The sequence below is a fragment of the Myripristis murdjan genome, chromosome 11 (genome assembly GCF_902150065.1).
Source record: "Myripristis murdjan chromosome 11, fMyrMur1.1, whole genome shotgun sequence".
Classification (NCBI taxonomy): Eukaryota; Metazoa; Chordata; class Actinopteri; order Holocentriformes; family Holocentridae; genus Myripristis; species Myripristis murdjan.
In genome coordinates, this window is record NC_043990.1 from 25,508,234 (window position 1) to 25,527,827 (window position 19,594).

General features: G+C 40.0%; 1 protein-coding gene across 4 annotated transcripts in view; it reads right to left on the reverse strand.

Moving 5' to 3' along the window:
- The window catches only part of ctdp1 (CTD (carboxy-terminal domain, RNA polymerase II, polypeptide A) phosphatase, subunit 1), an 85,402-nt gene extending 67,793 nt beyond the window's left edge, over window positions 1-17,609 (reverse strand). For 3 of the 4 annotated variants that reach the window (XM_030063217.1, XM_030063215.1, XM_030063218.1), the window contains exons 1-8: window positions 17,280-17,609; window positions 13,543-13,626; window positions 11,074-11,167; window positions 10,358-10,486; window positions 9,131-9,281; window positions 7,676-7,766; window positions 7,073-7,239; window positions 2,016-3,068 (exon numbers count right to left, since the gene is read on the reverse strand). In XM_030063217.1, the coding sequence (XP_029919077.1) occupies window positions 2,016-3,068; window positions 7,073-7,239; window positions 7,676-7,766; window positions 9,131-9,281; window positions 10,358-10,486; window positions 11,074-11,167; window positions 13,543-13,626; window positions 17,280-17,578 (2,068 nt within the window). In that variant the 5' untranslated portion in view covers window positions 17,579-17,609. The remainder of the gene's footprint in view (window positions 1-2,015; window positions 3,069-7,072; window positions 7,240-7,675; window positions 7,767-9,130; window positions 9,282-10,357; window positions 10,487-11,073; window positions 11,168-13,542; window positions 13,627-17,279) is intronic. The other variant, XM_030063216.1, reaches the window with a different exon arrangement.
- Between the last annotated feature and the right edge of the window lie 1,985 nt (window positions 17,610-19,594).

Below are 19,594 nucleotides of genomic sequence, written 5' to 3' on the forward strand. Positions count from 1 at the left end.
CCTCTTTTAACCCCCCCGTCTCATTACCAAAACACATTACTTACATCAATCACAAATTACATCCTCATGAATAATCCCTAAACTGTAGCCGTCTAAATTGAGCTGTTTTGCAATAAGATAAATAACAAGGCTATAATTGCACAAAACACTCAAGAGTTATATTTTAGGATTTTTTCAACTCACAAGTACAATACCATGATGGATTTGAAAAATATCCTTCTATTTCAAGGACTAAGGATTCATTTTAAAATGGAAGATAAATCCTCTTTTTAAATCAATTGCTCAACAATAGAGGAAAAATCAGTTCCTTATCACATTATTCCATAGCAAATGGGGATAACATCAGAAACACCATGACTCTGATATGCATATTTATTTGTTTTTGATCTAACCAACCAAGAACTACTCATATGGTTGTTGATGGAGAGATTAGAATTCAATCTAACAAACATAAGCAAAAGGACGCTTTTGAATTTTAATTGAACAAAGCTCCAAACCATGGCTAATATCCAGGTCCTTACAAACACCACAATCACTATATTGCCCAATACTGGATCCTGACTGACCAATAATACTGTACCAGCTCATCCATTTCAAAGGATTCTTTGATATACACAATATGCATATAAATAGAGAAATATAATTCTATAATGGGGAACCTTTAACCTACACCAATACTGCTTTTCAATCAAAACTAAAGCCAAAGTTTCTGGGTCTTTCTTTTCACCTTTTTGCCATTAGCACTGCATCCCAAGAGCAGCAAAATATATGCAAAAGGAGGAGGTATCTAGTCATTCTGTACACAACTGACAACAACAAAGCATTAAACAGGGAAGATGTTGAAGCTGTCTTTATATTCCTCATCATTTCTTGTAGCGCCTCTTTCATGTCACATTTGGTTTTGGAGAAAAGAAATGTGGAACTTGCAAATGAACCGTGACAGCCGTAACATGGACAGCAGCTATAAACAAAGGCAATGGTTTGAATTTTTTCTAACTGGTGTTTGCATTCACTTGTTCTTGTTTATAAAAAGTGGGGTGATACTTTCATGTTGCTTGCATCATACATTTAACCAATCTGGGATGTTCAGTGCTAAAACTCCACACCGACTGCCCCCAGGAACTCGGAGAGTACTACCTCCCATGCACGGGAACTCAACCTCTGGGAAAAAAGAAGAACTACTTCTTACAGTAGAAATGGGTTAGGGTTCCTGATACCTAAAGAGGCTTCCTATGTTACAGGGACCATTCATGCAATAGAAAACAGGTATAAGAGCACACTTGCTCCAATTAAATGGCAATAAATGTGAGTTTGTTTTGTTTCGGAAACCTAATTCTGTCAAGCTGCTGTCAAGCCTGATGCCATAGGTCTGGGCGTAATATTTGATTCTGACCTAAACTTAAGAGGGTGGTTCAGTATCACCTCTTCTGATTTAAATGCATTTGCTAGATGAGGTATTTTTTCTTTTAATTAATTAGTGCAAAATACAGCCACTGCCTTTTTAACTAAACACAAGCTGGGACGTTAAACCTATTTTAGCCACGCTTCACCGGTTGGCTACAAATGTTGGAACTGATTTTAAAATGTGACTGATCTCTTTGAGGTACTGCATGATGTGGTTCCCAACTACATATCAGAACTTTAAAGGCCCATGAGAGCCAGTGTGCAGCCTCAGATCCTCAGTAAAAAGGGGATTGTTCCTCATTGTTCCAAAGTTTAAGCTAAAAACAAAAGGCATCTGAGCTTTTGCAGTCAGAAACTGGGGGCTTTGAATTCCCTCCCTGAGGAGATCAGGACAGCAAAAACAGTTTACTCTTTAAAATATCTGCTAAATAACATTTGTTAAGAACATGGATTTTTGTAAGTTGTCATTTTCTTTTTAAAAAAATATATATGTACCTTGACTTTATGCACTTGAATTTGCATTTCATTTTTTATTTGTTCTGAAAAAAGTTATATAAGTAAAGCTTATGTATTACTGAGATAGACTGTACTCTTGTTCAGTAGAAACATACCAGCTCTTGCTGCAATGAGATGCGTCGTCCGACTGGGATCTTTGTAGCTGAGAACCAGATTCTTGCCTATCTTGGCCCCCAATGCCTTGGCATGGTAGCACTCCCGGGTCCTCTCCATGGGATAGTTGGTAGGATACAGACCACTAAACACAATAGTGGTTCCCTCTAGGGTCTTGCCTTTCAGCTCTGGGACAATCTTGCGGATGTCTGGTGTTTCAGAGGCCTCCTTCCTCAGGTATGCCTCGTAACGAGCATAGTACTCAGCATGGATTCTTTCTAACACTTCCTCCAGGTAGATCAGGTGATCGTCTTGGTCATTGTCAGCTTCCTCCTCCTCCTCTTCATCCTCCATACTCTGGTCCAGGGACTCCTCTCCCATGGTGACCCCAGATTGTTCGCTATTCTGCGACTCTGTTTCTGGCTCTCTCCTGTCTGAGCAGCCATTCCCCAGATCTGGATCTGGGAGAAGAACTCCTGAGGACTCTCCTAAGTCAGAACTGTTCTCTCCTTCTCCCTTTTCTTTACCGTCCCCTTCCCTGGCTCCATCCCCAACACTACACTCCTGCGTCTGGCCTTCCTGCCTGGACTTCCTCATCCGGCAAGACTTGCCCTCACCGTCACTCTCTGATGAGTGAGGCTTTTCTGTAAGTGAGTCACTGTCACTGTCACTGGACAGATCAAAGTCCAGGTTGTTGGCCTCGTGGCCAGGTGTAGAGTTTGCCCCACCCTGTGGGTCTCTTGTCCCCAGTGTCCTGCCGCTATCCTCTTCCTTAACATTTGTTTTGTCACCCCCCTGAGTATCTCCTGACCCCATCCCAGACACATGTTCAGTCTCTTGCCCCGTACCCTGACCCTGCTCATTCTCTCCAACCCTTGTGGGATGTGTCCGTTCATTTGTTGTTACTTCCTGAGTAGATGGGGATGCTGTGGACTCCTCCCTTCCACCATTGTTGTGGTCCTTTGCTCTTTTCCTGAGGCCGTTGTTCTGCTCATCAGCTCCAGACACCCCAACTGGTTCTGCACCCTCTGCAGGCCGACTTGGTGGCCCTCCTGCTGGAACAAAACAAGTTAATCACCTAGTAAACTGTGAACATTCAAAGATATAAGTATAAGAAATGTATTGCTTCACTGGTAAGATAGTAGGAAGTGCCAAAAAACACACACTAAAAAAAAAAACACTAAAAATAATAGTAGAGGTTCCCAAACCTTTCAGCCCAGGTACCAGTATGTACCAAACCAATTTGTAAAGTAGCACTTCCTACTACAAATACCAAAAATATAGCAATGAAAGAGGCACCTTGCCTATTGAAGTTGACCCCTGACCACGACTACTACTACTGCTAATATTACTACTGATACTACCACTCAGGCCTGGCACCAGAGTGAAGTGATAGAGGAGGCCCCTAAAAATTGCCAGAGGGCGATTTTTTGCCAACTCTGATTCCTCTTCAGAATTGAAGGGTTTGTCTAACCTGTCAGAGCCAATGTTGTCACTTTCCTCTCAAATGTTTTTTTTTTTTTTTTTTGACTTTTGACTTTTGACATCTCAAAATACCACTCATTCTGCTTGCTAAAAATAACAATTGAGGAGTGTGAATCCAACTGCGTCAAGCTAATGGCAACATTAAGAGTTCATGCAGTTGGCTGTGATGTCATGTCACTTTACACAGCTAACTACAGGCAAATTTCTAAAATATTTAAATGAGTAACACCAAATTTTGTGTAAAGTGATGTAAACTGTAAACTGTAAAATGATGTGTATTTGCAATATGTGCATGACATTGTAATAAAATGGAATTAAAGGCCAATTTTGGGGTTTTAATTTAGGGACTTATGTACCACCTGGTGAGGCCTCACGTACCACAAGTGGTGCACATACCACGGTTTGGGAATCACTGCCCTAGAGCATTAACAACACTATTTACAAAACACTTGCCCATTCCAATTATTTATTATTTCTGACCAAAATCAGTCAGGACTAAGGGGCTTGGCTGGGACTGACAGTGTGCAAAGATTATTTTGTAAGGTGAGGGATTTACAGATTAAATCTTAACTAACCTGGGCCTGATCCAAGCCATGCTGAAAATATCAAACTGATTTTTAAAACTCATTTCATCCAGCACAAAAATGGATTTCAGAGATTCAAGTAAAATGTAAAGTGAGGTGAGGCAGAGCAAGCCATGTTTGGGTGCCTGCCTCAAACATTGTTTTGACTGCTGTTATGCTGAATGGCACAAATTCCTGTGAGATGAGAGTTTATGACATCTGTAATGTCCTATCAGGAGTCATCACGATAATCATAGTCATGTGTGTGATACTGTGTCCTTACCTGTCTAATGTCTGGAAGAAAAGAAAACATCCATTGTTTCCCACTGAAATATACTGTTATGTGTATGATGCAAAGAGTTTTCAAAATCTTCCAATGTGTCTTTACTATCAGAAAATATGCAGCTTTTGAAACCTTGTAACTTATTTAGTGCCTTTTTCACCCCGTACTTAGCCCTGATACACCCTTGAAGCTCTATAGCCCTGGGCTTACAGAGCTTTCAACCACAGGCTAACTAAATTTTGACACAGGGACCCTAAATTTAGGTCAGGACAAGTTGATCACAAGAAGGAGAAGATTATGCATAAGTTAAAGTGCTGTGTATGTTAGCCCTAGAATAATTAAGGAGTATGAAAGGGGATTTCATTTACCCATGGGCTTTTTAATGTAACTATGGGCTTAAGACGCACAGCGTTAAAACCAGTTACGAATTGTACCAATAAAAATGAACAAGGTTCACTGGATACACCACATGCTTCAACCAAGGTTTAAACTGATGCTCCATGATGAACTCTCCTCTCCTAATAGTAATTTATTGACAATAAAAAGGGCCATCAGGCCTGGCAGCTGCTGTAGCATTACATCAGTACAACCTGGAGCCATCAGCTAATTGACAGACTGAGAGTGGGTGTGAATGAGGAGAGCCCTGCAACAGTCCCTAAGGAGACACATGGGCTGGCTTTGAGTGGCTTGTCCAGGTCTCCTGTTGTACTAATCAAGAGAATAATTTGACCTTTTTAAGAGGATTTTCTTTATGAGGGAGCATCAATGAGTTGTTCAGCGCAAAGGGACTAACAAAGGTGAATATATCACAATCCTCATTCATTGACAGGTGTCTTTTATTCTTAATGAGGTTTAGGAATAAACGTGTGTAGAATCATTATGGGCATTCAGGATGGTGGCTGAGCATGAATGCAGCAGGGAGGATTATCTGTTGTCTGGGTCAGGCCTCTGTGATCCTCTATATCAAAAGGACCTGACCTGGGAACCAGACTAGTCATTAAGTTGGCCATCAGTAAATTGAACAAATACAAATTAAGGATCTGCTCAATTTCAAAATGGTCTGGAACATGAAAAACACTACGTCACAACAAAGCATACGGCTGGACCACAACTACATGTTATGACCTTGGTTTTCCACCGCTTGATACGGCTCAGCTTGGCTTTACTTGCCTGTTTTGGTTTTCCATCAGGCAAAAGTGCATAGTGCCTGATACTTATTTTGGTATAACCTCTGTTGAGGTTCAAAGCAAGCTGAGACGATACTAAAAGGATGTGGAAACATTGCAGGCCACTGCCTGGTCAAAGAGTTATTGAAGAGCTTTGTGTACAACCAGGAAATAGTGATGAGAATTCAGGCTCTTTTCAATGAGACTGACAATTTTTGTTGCTTTTCCAGTTATTAAAGACCAAAATTAACAATATTTTGGCCTATGATTGGTGTGTCTGCACATCAATCACTTATATAGATTCAGTAAGATACCATTGAATAATTTATCTATATAAAAAAAAATATATTCTAAAGCAAAGTTAGAATAAAATAAAAAATGACATTTGCCTCTATAGTGTGGCCCTGCTGTGGTCCAACCAAAAAATGGCATGAGATTTCCACACTATACATATTGAAGCATTTTCAATGTGCATTTTCAAGCTTTTCTAGCATCTTACAGCAGTTTACGGCTCCTAAAATGATTATTTCACATCTTCATCACATTAAAACAGATGAATAACCAAAATTATGTTTTGTGAGAACATTATACAGAAATGACGTGAATTAAAAAGAAAACACAATAAAGTTTCAAGTTCCAAAATGAGTCACTGACACATCCATTTACTATGAAAGCAAAGCAATAACAATTTCAAGCAGTTAATTTAAAATCTAAGCACTTTTCAAACTTTGAAACTACCACATTAAAATTCAAGCATTTTCAAGGATTCCCAGCATCTGTACAAACCCTGCATATTGGTTCTGCTGTGTTTGGATTGTTTCTGTTCACCTGCCGAGGGACTGCACACAGAAAGTAGCTAGTGGCTACATCTGGTACAAAACATATAATCTCTTTTTTGAGATTAATGCATTTTGTACATGGTCCCTGACATAGATAAACTGAATTGACTGAAACTAAAACACTGTTTAAGCTCATGAAGAGTTGAAAGAGAAGAGCAGTGGTCTGACAGACACACAGTCCTGATTAAGGCAGGGAAGTAAAAAATGACACTAGAATGCTGACTAGCTTTGTACTCAACAGTACTGTACTGATTTTGGTCTAGTTATTGACATTACAAGAAATTAATAAACTCAAATAGCATAATTTTTGGTGGCAGGTACTAATCTATAAGATTATTTCTTATATTTTTTTTAAATATATATTCTATATTCATTATGTATCATTGCTGTGGTGTTTCTGCACTGTACTTGGCCAGTACAGTTAGATCTTTTTGTTTGGTTTAAGTTCTCTGCTACTTCATGTCTACTGAATTTAGTGCCTAGCCAGTGCAAATTCTGATTATAGAAAAATAATCCCAAATATAAGCGCCATACAAAAATCTAACAAAAATGACCTTTAATTCAGCTTGGAGAGTTATCAAACATTTCAAATCGACAATTTAGATTGTAGGGAGTAATATCACAGGATTAAGCCCCCCTAACGTTTAAGCCAGCTACGATGTTAGCCTTTCATGTGCTGTAAAGTGTGTGTGAGTTTGTGTGTATAAACTGTATGCACTGTACCTTTCCTGGCCATCTGCGCTTCACGTGACCCTGGTGGAGCATTGATGTCCCCTGTGCCCTGGAAGTAGATGTATTTCTTCACAGTGATGAGGTTCGGTGCAAATTTCCACACGTCCTCTCGGTCATCAATAATGCAGACCATCGAATCGCCACACGGGAAAAGATTCCTGTCAGCAGAACAATACAAAAGACACTATGGGGCCTCTTGGAAGATTTCTACACCGTAGGGTAAAACTTGCCAATTGTGGCACAATACAGTGCACACATTATTGATGTCTCTTCAGTCCCAATGCATTCTAATGTCTGTAATAATTTTATAATAAAAAACAGGGACAAAGTTCAGTTCCAGGTATTACACTTTAACTTTCTTATTATTTGAGACACATCATTGGCATCCATTAACAAGAGCTGATCAAGAAAAACACTATTAGATCTCTATCCCCTGCGCTTTTCTACCAGCTCTGGACTGGACAGGTCCGTGGCCCAAATGGCAATGTAGTCCAAAAAACATCTGCAAGTAAACGCTGCCAAAAGTCAAGACTGATAATGAACTGTGTGGTGGCTGTGATTCAGTAATCATCTGTAACAGAGTGCAATTCGCACCTAAGATTCCCAGTCTTGGAGAAAGGATCGATGCATTCATCTCGAGAAAGGATGCGATGAGAGAAGAGCTTCTTTTCAGGATCCAGAAAGCCTTGGAAAAGGGAGAATACAAGAATATATTAGGAATATATGAGCAGAAAATAGAGGTGCTTTCTACAAATCCTGCTGCCTTACACATTGATGACGTGCAGTGGGTGGTCAACCAATTTCTTCACAAAGGCCACAAGGCATTTGCAGTTCTTCTGACTACTGCAGGTAGAAGTACTCTATTCACAGAACATACAATAATAAAAAATGCTGTTCTACCAAAAGTTGTATCTCAGTTTCATTTCTGTTGCACATAAAAAGCAGTCCTCCAACAGATAAAAACCTTTTCTTTCATTTTGAGGCATTTCCTCTGCCTTTTTTTCTTACTCCCTATTTTTTTTTTTTTAAATCATTTCTTGTGATTTTGTTGCACACGTCTGTCTGAGACGTGTATGTCAGATTCTGCATCTATGTCTTTGATGCTCTTTGTGCATTCGTCTCATAAGATCATTGGCAGAAAAAAAAAAAAATTAATAAATCATTGCAGCCTCTTTTTGGCTCCTCTCTTGAAAAGATTATCAAATCCTTTGGCTGAGAAGCCACATGTGGTCTTTGATGAAACGCTGAACAGATTCTTTCCCTGGATGAAGAACACGGTTCGGCTACGACCTCCTTAAACCACAACAAAACCCCTCAATCGCTGGAGAACTGCTCTAAAACAGACTGCCCTCTGTGCACCAGGCCCAGGAGTAGAATCCAATTCAAACTGCATTAAACATTCATCATAGAGAGAAGAATTGTACTGTACTGGGGCTGCTGCTTTTATATATGATGAAAGTCTGCGGTCTGAATACCAAAAAGACAGCATATAAACACAGTGCTGGACTTGAATATGTTCCCAGTTGATATCTTCAGGAAGGTACTCAGAACCCTGTTTTAATCTATTCATGTAGGTGGCAACCAGTGTGGGGGATATAATACCAGTAAGCTATCAAATACTCCCTGTAGAGATTAGGTGGTCAGGTAACCAAACAACATGGAGGTCATATATCATTCCAAAAGTTTGGCTGGGCTTTACTACACTTAAACTAATTAGTGCAATTTTTTTTAAATCTTCCATCCCCTCCTTCCTGTAAATAAGTTTGTTTCCTGACTTTGTGGTAACTGTGACAGCTACAAAAAGTAGCTAAATAACTGACAAAACGAGTCACTATGGACTCAACTGGAACATAAAACTTGGGCAGACACTTCCCCCTTATGGACACAAAGAGGCAATACAAGAACAAGAATAAAACTTTTTCAAGTATATTCACTTCTACATTACACATTATACATTTCAGGTTATGCCACCAAAGCAGACAAAGCCATTTGTGACAGTGACTTAAGTCTGGAAAGGTGCCGGAGAGAGTAAAAGAGTGAGTCCAATACCAGCGATAGTGTGTGCATAAAGGCGGCTCCCAAATGTGAAGACATGTAACTCATAGAGTTTGGCAATTTTCTCCAGGAATTCCTTGCAGTGTGGGCGTAGTCGTGTATGGAGCATGGGCTCTCCCCGCCCAAGCTGGAAGTGGAAAATCCCCTGAGGAGCACAGTAAGACCAGTGAGGAACACAGTGACACAAGATCTAGAAATACAAAATGATTTAGGTCTCTACATTTGCTCTCACACTCAACAATGTAAAATATTTCACAAAAGGCTTTTTTAAGAAATCAGAAGGCGATCTTGTATGCTATGATGCAGAGAAACACTGCAATATTATTAGTGAATCTTAATTATATCGTAGTTCTTTTAATTGCAGGTTTGTGTTTATGTTCCCAGACAGCACTTCACCCTCACTCAGGACACCAATGAATTCTGAATTCATTCATCTCCTTACATGAACTCAGGCCTGTGTAAACAGTAGACCACTAATAGCAGCACTAAAAATTAGGCTGATGGCAGGCTTAGGTAGGTACATACACTTGGCATCCCACAAGCCTTATTTTTGAAGATACTGAAATGATGCTTATTGTTTAAGTACACTTCATAGTTTGAATTTTTACATGACTGTGTATGGCATGTTCAAATTATTTATTGTCCCTAAAAGAATTCACATTAGTGCCCAACCGAAACAGGATTTTTGAGACCTATACCGGTTTAGGAGGGGGAAATATTCCCAATACGGCAGCTGATATAGTGAACTTTTGAGCTGGAATGAAAACAGAAAAAAGACTTTTTCTATGTGGATTGTGCACCGATTTTGCACTGATCTGACGATGCTACTCAGAAGGCTGTTTTCTTGAACAAATAACTATATAAAAAATATTCCACATTATTATACATTGCCAATCAATTCTAGAAATGAACACTGAGAAAATAATACAATAAATAAAAATGATAGGCCAATATTAGCCAACTGATATATTGGCTGGGCACTATGCTCCTTACAGGCAAGCACTGGAAATGAAATATTTAAACTTTCATTTGATTATCAAGAAATATTTTCAGGTAAAGCACTGAACCGTAGAAAACAACATCATTAAACCAGGAAAGGCCAACTAAGCTAAACACCTTCAATATGAATCACAAATGGACTAAAACTTAAAATATCCCCTTAGATGACATGAAGCACGTGCCACAGTCAGGAGAGTGGAGGGTGTTTTGGTGAGGGAGTACCTTATTGGACATGCGCTGGCAGTGCTGCTCAGTGGTGTGGATCAGAGTCTGGTCCAGATCCACCATCAGGACCAGCTTCTTGTTCCTGTGGAGCCTCTGCTGGTCCTCTCTGCCCAGCTGCTCTGCTTGCTATAAGGGTGAGATGAGGATAGCAGCACGGAATAATCATAAAACAAGTCCAGAAATTAAAATCAATGTGAAGGTTAGACAGATACATTGGCCTTAGAATAAAATCACTGCATATCAACTAGTCATAGGCATCCACCTCTGATATGATGTACGATCTGAAATTTATTTGTTAACACATTCATTGTATGACTGATCAATATTACACTGGTTGTCTGTGTCAACCTTTAACGTGAATTGATTCTGTGACATTTTGATCGGATCATACACATACTCCACGTGTATGCGTGAGTATGTTATTGTTATTGATTATAATAATCTCTAAATGCTTTTTCAGAGGTTTTTCCACACTGACAAAAATGAAAAGAGGAAAAACTGAACATTAGTTCTTTTTGAACGATTTAGGCATAATAATGCTCACATTATAAGGCTGTGAATATCAGCACAATCCCAAAAAAACATTCCACAGCAAAAGCAGAGCAGTCTGCATTCAAGAGCGATATATACACAAAGACACAGTGAAAGCCTGACTGTGAGGTTCTGCTGCCCTACGAGCCCAGGCCTCCAGGTGTCTCCAGCATGTGGCTCACCTCCGAGCTGACCATCAACTCGGGGACACTGTGCACCATGGAGACGGTTGCCGTGGAGATGGGAGCTTGCTGATTCCCATTTGTGCTCTGCAGCCTGAGAGGGAGAGAAGGAGTGGGAGTCATGCATTTTGTGGTTTGTGTATCTCTGAGGTCCTTGAACATATTGTGACTGAGAAGAAAAGCAGCATCTCACAAACATGCAAATTAAATTTGTAAGGCATATCATTCTGTGGTTCCACTCAGAGGAAATGTCTGCAGCGACTCGCCTACACCTGTGTTCATTAATGTTATCCGAAGGAAATACTGAAGTTATGCAGGTTAGTGATTTAGCCAATCCCCACAAAACTCTCAGGTTTGACAGATGTCCACTGCACTCAGTGTGTCATCCTATAATTTGCAAAACTGCATTATCCTCTGCTGGTTAAAGCATTCCAACAACATTTTAATGCCAGCATACACAAATATCTGAATCTCTCACATGTGCTTTATGCAATCTGTCACATGAGCTTGCATTGCAATTGACAGCTTTGAATATTACACACACCTCCTGTGGTAGAGGTGAGAAATGTTTTTAATTTGTGGGACATTAAGAGTTTTTCCTGCAGTATATGTACCAACTAAGAAAATAGTCGGAGTAGCTTGTGAGAGGACTCATCTCTGACTATGCCATCTCTGGTGCCACCTGGTGGTGATAAATTAATGCACACTACCACAAGTGCTGGCAATGAGATGGTTAAACAATAACAGGGCAATTGGTACCAAAGCCAAGATAAACAGATCCAACATTTTCTGGAAGTTTTGAAGCCACGGGAATGTAACATCCTCAAACATAATAAATCATTTTAAAAGCGCTGCCTTTCTGAACAACTTTCAAACATGTCAGTATGACACAATCAGTATTATCTGTCACATTCACATAACAGAAATATTTTGGCACCCAGCTTGGTACACTTGAGAATGCCAAAGTATCTGTTGAGAAGAACTGTCAAACACATTTTCCCTGGAAAGAATCAGAAAATGAAAAACACACAGGCTTCCCCTATTTGTAAGAGGGCTGTCAAGTTAACACATGCAATTAACCTGAATGCATTGTTAAAAAAAAATAAATAAATAAGGCAAATTAACACAATGTTGAACTTTGACTCACTTGGATGGTTTAGGTTTAAGTAGTTTTCTTATTTTGCACAGTGGAATGTGTACATTTTGGAAAGCATTGTAATTTTATGCCTGCATCTGCCAGTAGGCCTTCACAATAAGAGCATGCATGATAAAATGTTAATTCCACTGCAGGAGAAACTTGATTTTCTCTGCAATTAGTTGGAAAAAAATGTGCACATATCAGTATCAGCACCGGCATCGGATATTAGCAAATAATCCGGTATTGTGCATCCCTGGGTTCCAGGAGTAGTGATGTTAGTAACACCAATAGCAGCGGTGCTGTCAAACCACACTTGCGGAGTGTGTAAGGGTCAAATCTGTCAACACAGCAGAATTGAGTGATGCAGCGGCTAAATGGATTTCTATGAACTGTCAGCCCAACAGCTTTATTGAAGACGGGCTGAAAAACACAGATTGGAATCCATCATATAAACTCTGCAATACAACTGTTTCCAAAATACACTATACAACAGTGACAAGGTAAGCAAACAAGTAATTTAATTTTACTTTACTTTTGATGGCCTTGATGGTTTTATTGCAAATCTGTAGTTCACAAGCGAGAATCTGTTCAAAGTTTTAAAAAATGCCATTAAACAATACTATTTGAATTTCATGTATTTTCATTACAAGTTTCAGTCTTGAGAAGAAAAGTGATCATTATTAATCATAGAAATTACTTTTGTCAATTGATGGACAGCCCTACAATATGTATGTCACAACATATATAGAGAGAGAGATAGTTAGGTTATAATTGTGTCTCTGCTTAATACACTCATTTTTTTACATATAGATGATGCACATTTATTCTGGTGGTAATCAACTTGTTTGTTTCTTTTCATGATATAGGTCCAGTCAAATAATGTTTGCTTGTGAAGCAATTTCATCCATAGAAGGAAAGTAGTTTGTTACTATCGGTAAAAGAAATATATTATACCGAGACTGTAAGTGAGAGTTGTCATTGTGCACAACACAGAGTAGCATCTCAATGATTTTGTGGATAGTAGCACAGAACACCGCTAAGAAAACAGATGCAGTGTAGCTTTCAGTGAGTCATGTGGCAGGATTTGATGATACATTTGTGCATGCAGTGATATAACCGATGGTTTAAGTTGAGATACTGGCAAACTAGCTGGCTTGCAGCAGACACACAGCTCTGGAGAGTTCAAGTGTTACAAAGTCAACTGTACAGACATACAGTGTAGCCCTAGCAAACATTAACTGTCTAGTCCTTTCCTTTGCACAGAGAAAGTGGTTTCCAACAGGGGTTAAGAGAAAAGCTTGACAGTAACTGGAGTGTGTGTATTTCCTTACTGAGTCAGGTCCTGGCCACATTCAGCACACAGACCCTTCATTACAATCGGATGGCTGCATTCCTCTATCCTGACGATGACACCTCTGGAAAAAGAAAAAGACACGTTAGTTGAAACTGTTACTTCAAAGTAATCAGGTACACCAGCTACCTCAGACCTTCTTGCCTTTAGAAAGGATCCCTGTTTGGATAAGCTGTGCATGTGCTTTGTGGTAAGTGATGCCCAGGTAAAAACACAGTATACTACACTACACACACTTTAGCTGTAAGCCTCTAGACTGTCTCTTTTCAAAAATGATTTGCCTTTGTCTGCCTGGAAAACATTGGTTCATCACCAGGGGAAGCTCATGGTACATCGAGTTAGCTGGCCTTGTGTGTATTTACAATTATGGGTGGGACAATAAATCAATAATGCAATATATCACGACACTTCCTCTTGTGATGTATTATCTATACACTTGTACCAATTATTGTACATTAATTTGCACATACAGCACATCTGAGTTCCTCTAAGGTGTATTTGTTCCCCGTTTTAGGTATTTTAACTGTAACTGTTCTGTCATTTTTATTTTTTGTTTGTTTGTTTATTTAACAGGGACAGTGCACATTAATAAACATTGCTGTAAATGCGCCAGAGTTAATCAAGAGGCTATTTTTCATCTGTAGTCCCTGGACAGATGTTACAGAGTCACCCTCATGGTCATGTTGCAGTCACTGTGCATATTAAAACACAAAAAAAAAAAAAACTGCAAATTGAAAAATCATTTTGTCTTTAACACGTTATCATAACTGATAATCTTATTGTGGGTAAGATACTGTGATAGTGTATCGCCAGTTACCCGGTGATTCCCGCCCCTATTTACGATACTGAATCACATGGCATAACAGTCATGGCCATGGCTTTGTAATCAAGACACTGTGGTAGACATGTGCACGGACATCATGCCACTCCAGACCATAATATTACGTGGGCTGCTTAGTGACAGTGTGGCAGCAAACATTTCAGAACAGACTCATTCTGCCTTCATGCACTGTTATTAATTTTACAAGTACAAGCTGAATGCAAGGGAAAATGCAACAAAGTAAAGATAAGTAGGGATGAGGGCATTTTCTATGATGCCCCATTTCGAAGATAACATTTAGAGGGCACAGATCATAAAGTCATGCGATTACAGTGAACAACTGATGGAGAGAGTGATGCATTCTATTATGACACTGTAAATAATTTGCACTGATGTATGCTTTTATTTTTGCTCTTTGGTCAAATTTGTGGTTTCTCCTCTTCATCTTGCTGTGCTCTAAAGCAGCACAACATGCACTCAGACTACTTTTGGTGCGTTTTGTTTCAGGAGTTGGAGCTGACAGGGAGCACTGGAGGGCAGCAGCAGTCCTCACTTAAACCATTCAGAAGTTCTGAAGAAAAGTTGTCAAAGTTCTCCCATACCAAGGCAGTGATTATAGAGCACATTAGCAAATGCCTCTCTACTTAACCCCCAGGTACAGAAGCAGTTTTTAATGTAGTCCACACAGCTCTGTCTGGCAGTGGTGATGCTCCAGACGCCCTCTTTTTCAGAAGACTTTTATCGCCTGTATATAATGAAGACAGGGTCTGATCAGTAGAGTCATGTTTTCTCCTCATCCTGGCACTGACACCTGTCGCTTCATCTTGTTTGGGAGAAAATGGCATTGAAACGTGTAGAGATGTAATGCCGTCTTATTGTAAAACACAAACACGACTTAAGGCAACTGAACTCTGAGGCATTGGGATCATCTGGTAATTTCGGCAACACAAGCAGCACAAACAAACAGCACTTCATTTCCGTAAAACCTCAACTTGTGTGGCTGCTTGACACGGCTCGATGCCCACCACCACGTGTTTTAGTAGAAAACAGACTGGGGAAACAGGTGGCTCTATTCTAACAGTTGAAATTTTATTGGAACAAATACTGCTTGGTAGAGTGGATTAGAGTGAATATAGTAGAGTGAATATACCCTAAGACTTGGCAAAAGCTGGCGAGTTGATGTTATGCCAGCTACTGCTGTTGAACAGGTTTTTAACCCTACTGTTCCCTACCTTCACATATACCAACAGCTTTAATCAACTGGGGTCAATTTAAACCTCAAGAAAATTACTATAATCAAAATTGTTATCCAAGTTTATGGTTCAGGTACTTTATGTGTCTTGCTGACTATCTAAACAGCCCTTTAAATAAATCACAATCGCCTCCACTCAACCCTCCGTATACATAAAAGTTCCTGTGGTAATCAGATTTTTGCTTCCCTAATGTCACATTAACTAGCAGTGGTACTCACACTGCTACAGGTGTGGTTATGTTAGGTGAGGGAACTAAAGCAGAGACAAGTTTTTGAAGATTATAAATACTTCCTCAGTGTCATCCAAAATAACTAGAACAAATTTGTGTAAAATGTTAATAGTCTTTATTGGAGTAAAACTGCCCCCACTGAAACACCAATGTGTGCAAAATGTGTCCAGGACTTTGAAAACATAATCATGTTAATATTATGTTTATCCACTTGCCTGCATTAAATCGGGAAAAGTCATGAAACATGAAGCAAAAAACTAAAAGAATAAAATGGGCTGCAGGAGTTTATTTGAAGGGAATAAAATGGGTTTAAATGTGAAACCGAACTGAGGAAGACCTGGAGCCCCATCAAGGCTTTTAGCCGCAGTTTGACAACCACGCACCTTGTCAAACTGACGGCTGCGTGTTTGTTATGACGACGGATAATAACCGAGTAGCGACTCCAGCTCAGCCCCGCTCGGAGCGCACACCGCCGAGTCACACTCACAGGGCTAACATCACCCTGCGGGCCGACAGGCGCTGCCTCCCATCCGCAGCTGCTACAGATCTGAGGGGCTCTGCCAACGCGAGCGGAGCTGCGTCAAGCCAACCGGAATGACGCCGGAAGTCACGCACTTTCCCTTCAAAATTAACGTAACGAAAATCATGCCATCTTAATCCAAGCATATGTATTTACACGTACAGCCAACAGAACGTATAGGAAAATTCAATTGTGGAAAAACATATGTCTTATTTAGGTTTTTGTTTTGTTTTACATATTTTTCACATCAGCAATGTGACTGACTGAAAATCATAGCTACGTACGTTTTGACAATTCAACAGTGCAATATCCTTGTATATATATGAATACACTTTCTGTTTAACATATGCTAAATTATTTCTGTATTTGTTGTTCTAATATTTTGCAGAATTCATGCGCGTATTTAAAGATAATGGACACCCTTTTTTACAGCTTTATACATAATGTGCATTCTTTGTACAAAATGCACATACTTTTTTACAGCTTTATAAGGCACATATCTTTATATTTCTTATTTGTCTTACTGTTTCTTCTAATTTAATAATTTTCTTGATAATTTGTGCATTTTCGATTGAGCCAATTTCCACCCAAGGATAAGGAATAAGGTATTAAGGTATTTCTGATTCTAATGTTTGTCAAACGCTGGTTTTATTTTTTAAAGTGCAAACCGGAAACCTGGCTGTTTCAAATACCTTGACGCTCCTGCGATCAACATGGTTTGACTAGCAAACGAGCTAACTTAGCCCTGTTAGCCTGGTAGCTGGCTAACATAATATTGCAGGTGGTGTAAATAGCGGGCACGGTGTTGACGAAACTACCGCTGACATGCTGCGGTTATCCTCGCCAGGCGTCCGCAGTTCGGCTTATGTTGGCTAAACCGGGCGGAGTGACTCACCCAGGAGGTATGACTTGTCCAAGTTGACAGCAAAGCTCCTTGACTACTCCAGCACGGTCCGATTTCACCTTCTTCTCCGGCAGCCTGGCAGCCTCGGCCCCCTTCTCCTGGGTAATGGGAGCGCATAACGCCAGCACGGAGTCCATGTTAACCAGAGACCCGGGTTTGACTTTCCACTCCAGGAGCCGCAGAGGGAGAGCCCCGGCGGGCCAGCAGATATCCGCCACCTGCACCGCCGGGCCCTCCGCCGCTGCACCGCCGCCGCCGCCGCCGCCAGAATCCGCAGGAGGATCCTCCATCTGTATCGCACTCCGCAAAACCCCTTCAACTTTTAGATACGCTCCGCCTCAAAGGTTGCCCGCAGGTCACGCAGTGCCGTGTCTATCATTAAAATATGCAAATATCCAGTTGTGTGGTCGATAAAAACAAATGTGCAGCTGCTTTACACACAGTACGACGGTCAGCTTCGTTCGCTCTTCCCGCCCGTAAACAGGAAAGCGCAACACTGCAGCGACACGGTCGGCACAGCATCCGGTGCACTCACGCTAAGTCAGCTGCAATGAACAATAAAGCACTTCCGCTGTCGTTTTCAAAATAATCATGGAACTGTCACGCGGTGATGCAACTTTATAAGCGTTTATTTAACAGCTATAGTCACTGTAATAGTCACTGATGATTCCACGGTATTTTGTCAAACAATTTGTAGCAGTACAGCACCCGTTAAATATGAACACATTTGTTATTCGCGCTGAAAATTGAAGAAATTGATAAACTTTGTACTTTTATATTGAAGTTAAAATCACATAGTTTCCGGTTTCCTTCCTAACTGTGGTCGACTTGACGCAGCTGTCCTGAGCCTGATGTCAGAGGTTTACAATCCGCTGTGTGACAGCAATAGGGATAACAAAATCAAAGTTTATTGTACAGTATATCGATGCTATGTTAATAAAGCATAGGTCCAATAAAATACGTCTAATAACGAAACCTCCTTGTCGTTTCGTGTTTTTTTCCAGTTGTTTTCTTCCAACTAGTTTCCATAAAGCTTGGGGGACAGCTGAGGGCCACTGGGACCCAGTCAGGGCTAAGTGATGTAACATGATGTAACACAGTTTAATACTTGTTCCCCTTGCTCTCATGGGGCACAGTTGCTGGCAGTAGCAGGATGAGTGTATATGGTTGCACGTAGATGGTCTTTATATTCAATATCTTAAACAAAATTAGGCCTGCTACAAGCCTGATACCAAACTCCAGTTAAAAATGTGGATAATTATTTTGTCCTTGTTTAACGAGATGGATATGCATCACAAAAACGACTCAGGACCTTAAAACAAACTGACGCATTTGTGACCCATAGCAGTGAATGCAAACAAATCAGAAAGATGGGATTTTATCAGAATAAAGTTCTCCCTCTTTGATTGTGCTTTTATCAAAATTGTCCCTAAAAGTTCAGAAAAGGCTGTTAGATGTAGTTTATGCGCCGTTTATGTGTTGCTGCTGATAAGCAAGGTCAATTTAAAATGCCAGATTTGTGAACTGAATTGGGCATTTTTTGTATATAATTTTTCATGTATTTTTCCCCATGTACTTTTGCTGGAAAGCTTGGTCAAATTAAATAGCCAGATTTGTGAATGGAAATGGGCGTGACTCTGTGCGCATCAGTGCCGTACCTATAGTTGCAAACTTGATGTATGCACTTTAGAGGAAAAGCCTCTAAGTTTTTTTTTTGTTTGTTTGTTTTTTTTTCCCTCATTTTCTTTTGGAAATCTCAGATCAGTGGGCGTATTTACATGTGTGTGGTGTGGGTATTAATAATTCACCTTAAGTAATAAAATTATACTGCACCATGGTGGTACAACCTAACGGGGAGTACATGAACGAGACGTAAACAAGAAAAAATGGGATGCGGCCAGGCGTCGAACCATTTCACATGATCTGTGACGAAACAAATGTTCCCTCCCATTCCTTTTATGTTACACCAAAGATAATATAATATCAAGATAAATCAATGCAGCCTATGAAAACCCCGTGGTCTGCAGGGTAGCCAAGGTATAGATACTAAATATAGCCTACATAATTTGGCGTTAATCATAATATTTTTTAAATGGCCGTATATTTGTGTGGTATACTTTGTCACCATGACCTTCCTATGTGCAGTTTGGGCTCATTCTCCATTCATGTTGATAAGCGCCTGCACTTACTAATCTGAAATAGATGCCCAAAAGGCACTGGCCAGTTGTGGCCTGTTCAATAGAATAGAAAAGTTCCAATTCAATATTTTATTGTTCCACTATAGTACTATAGGCTAGTATGACTGG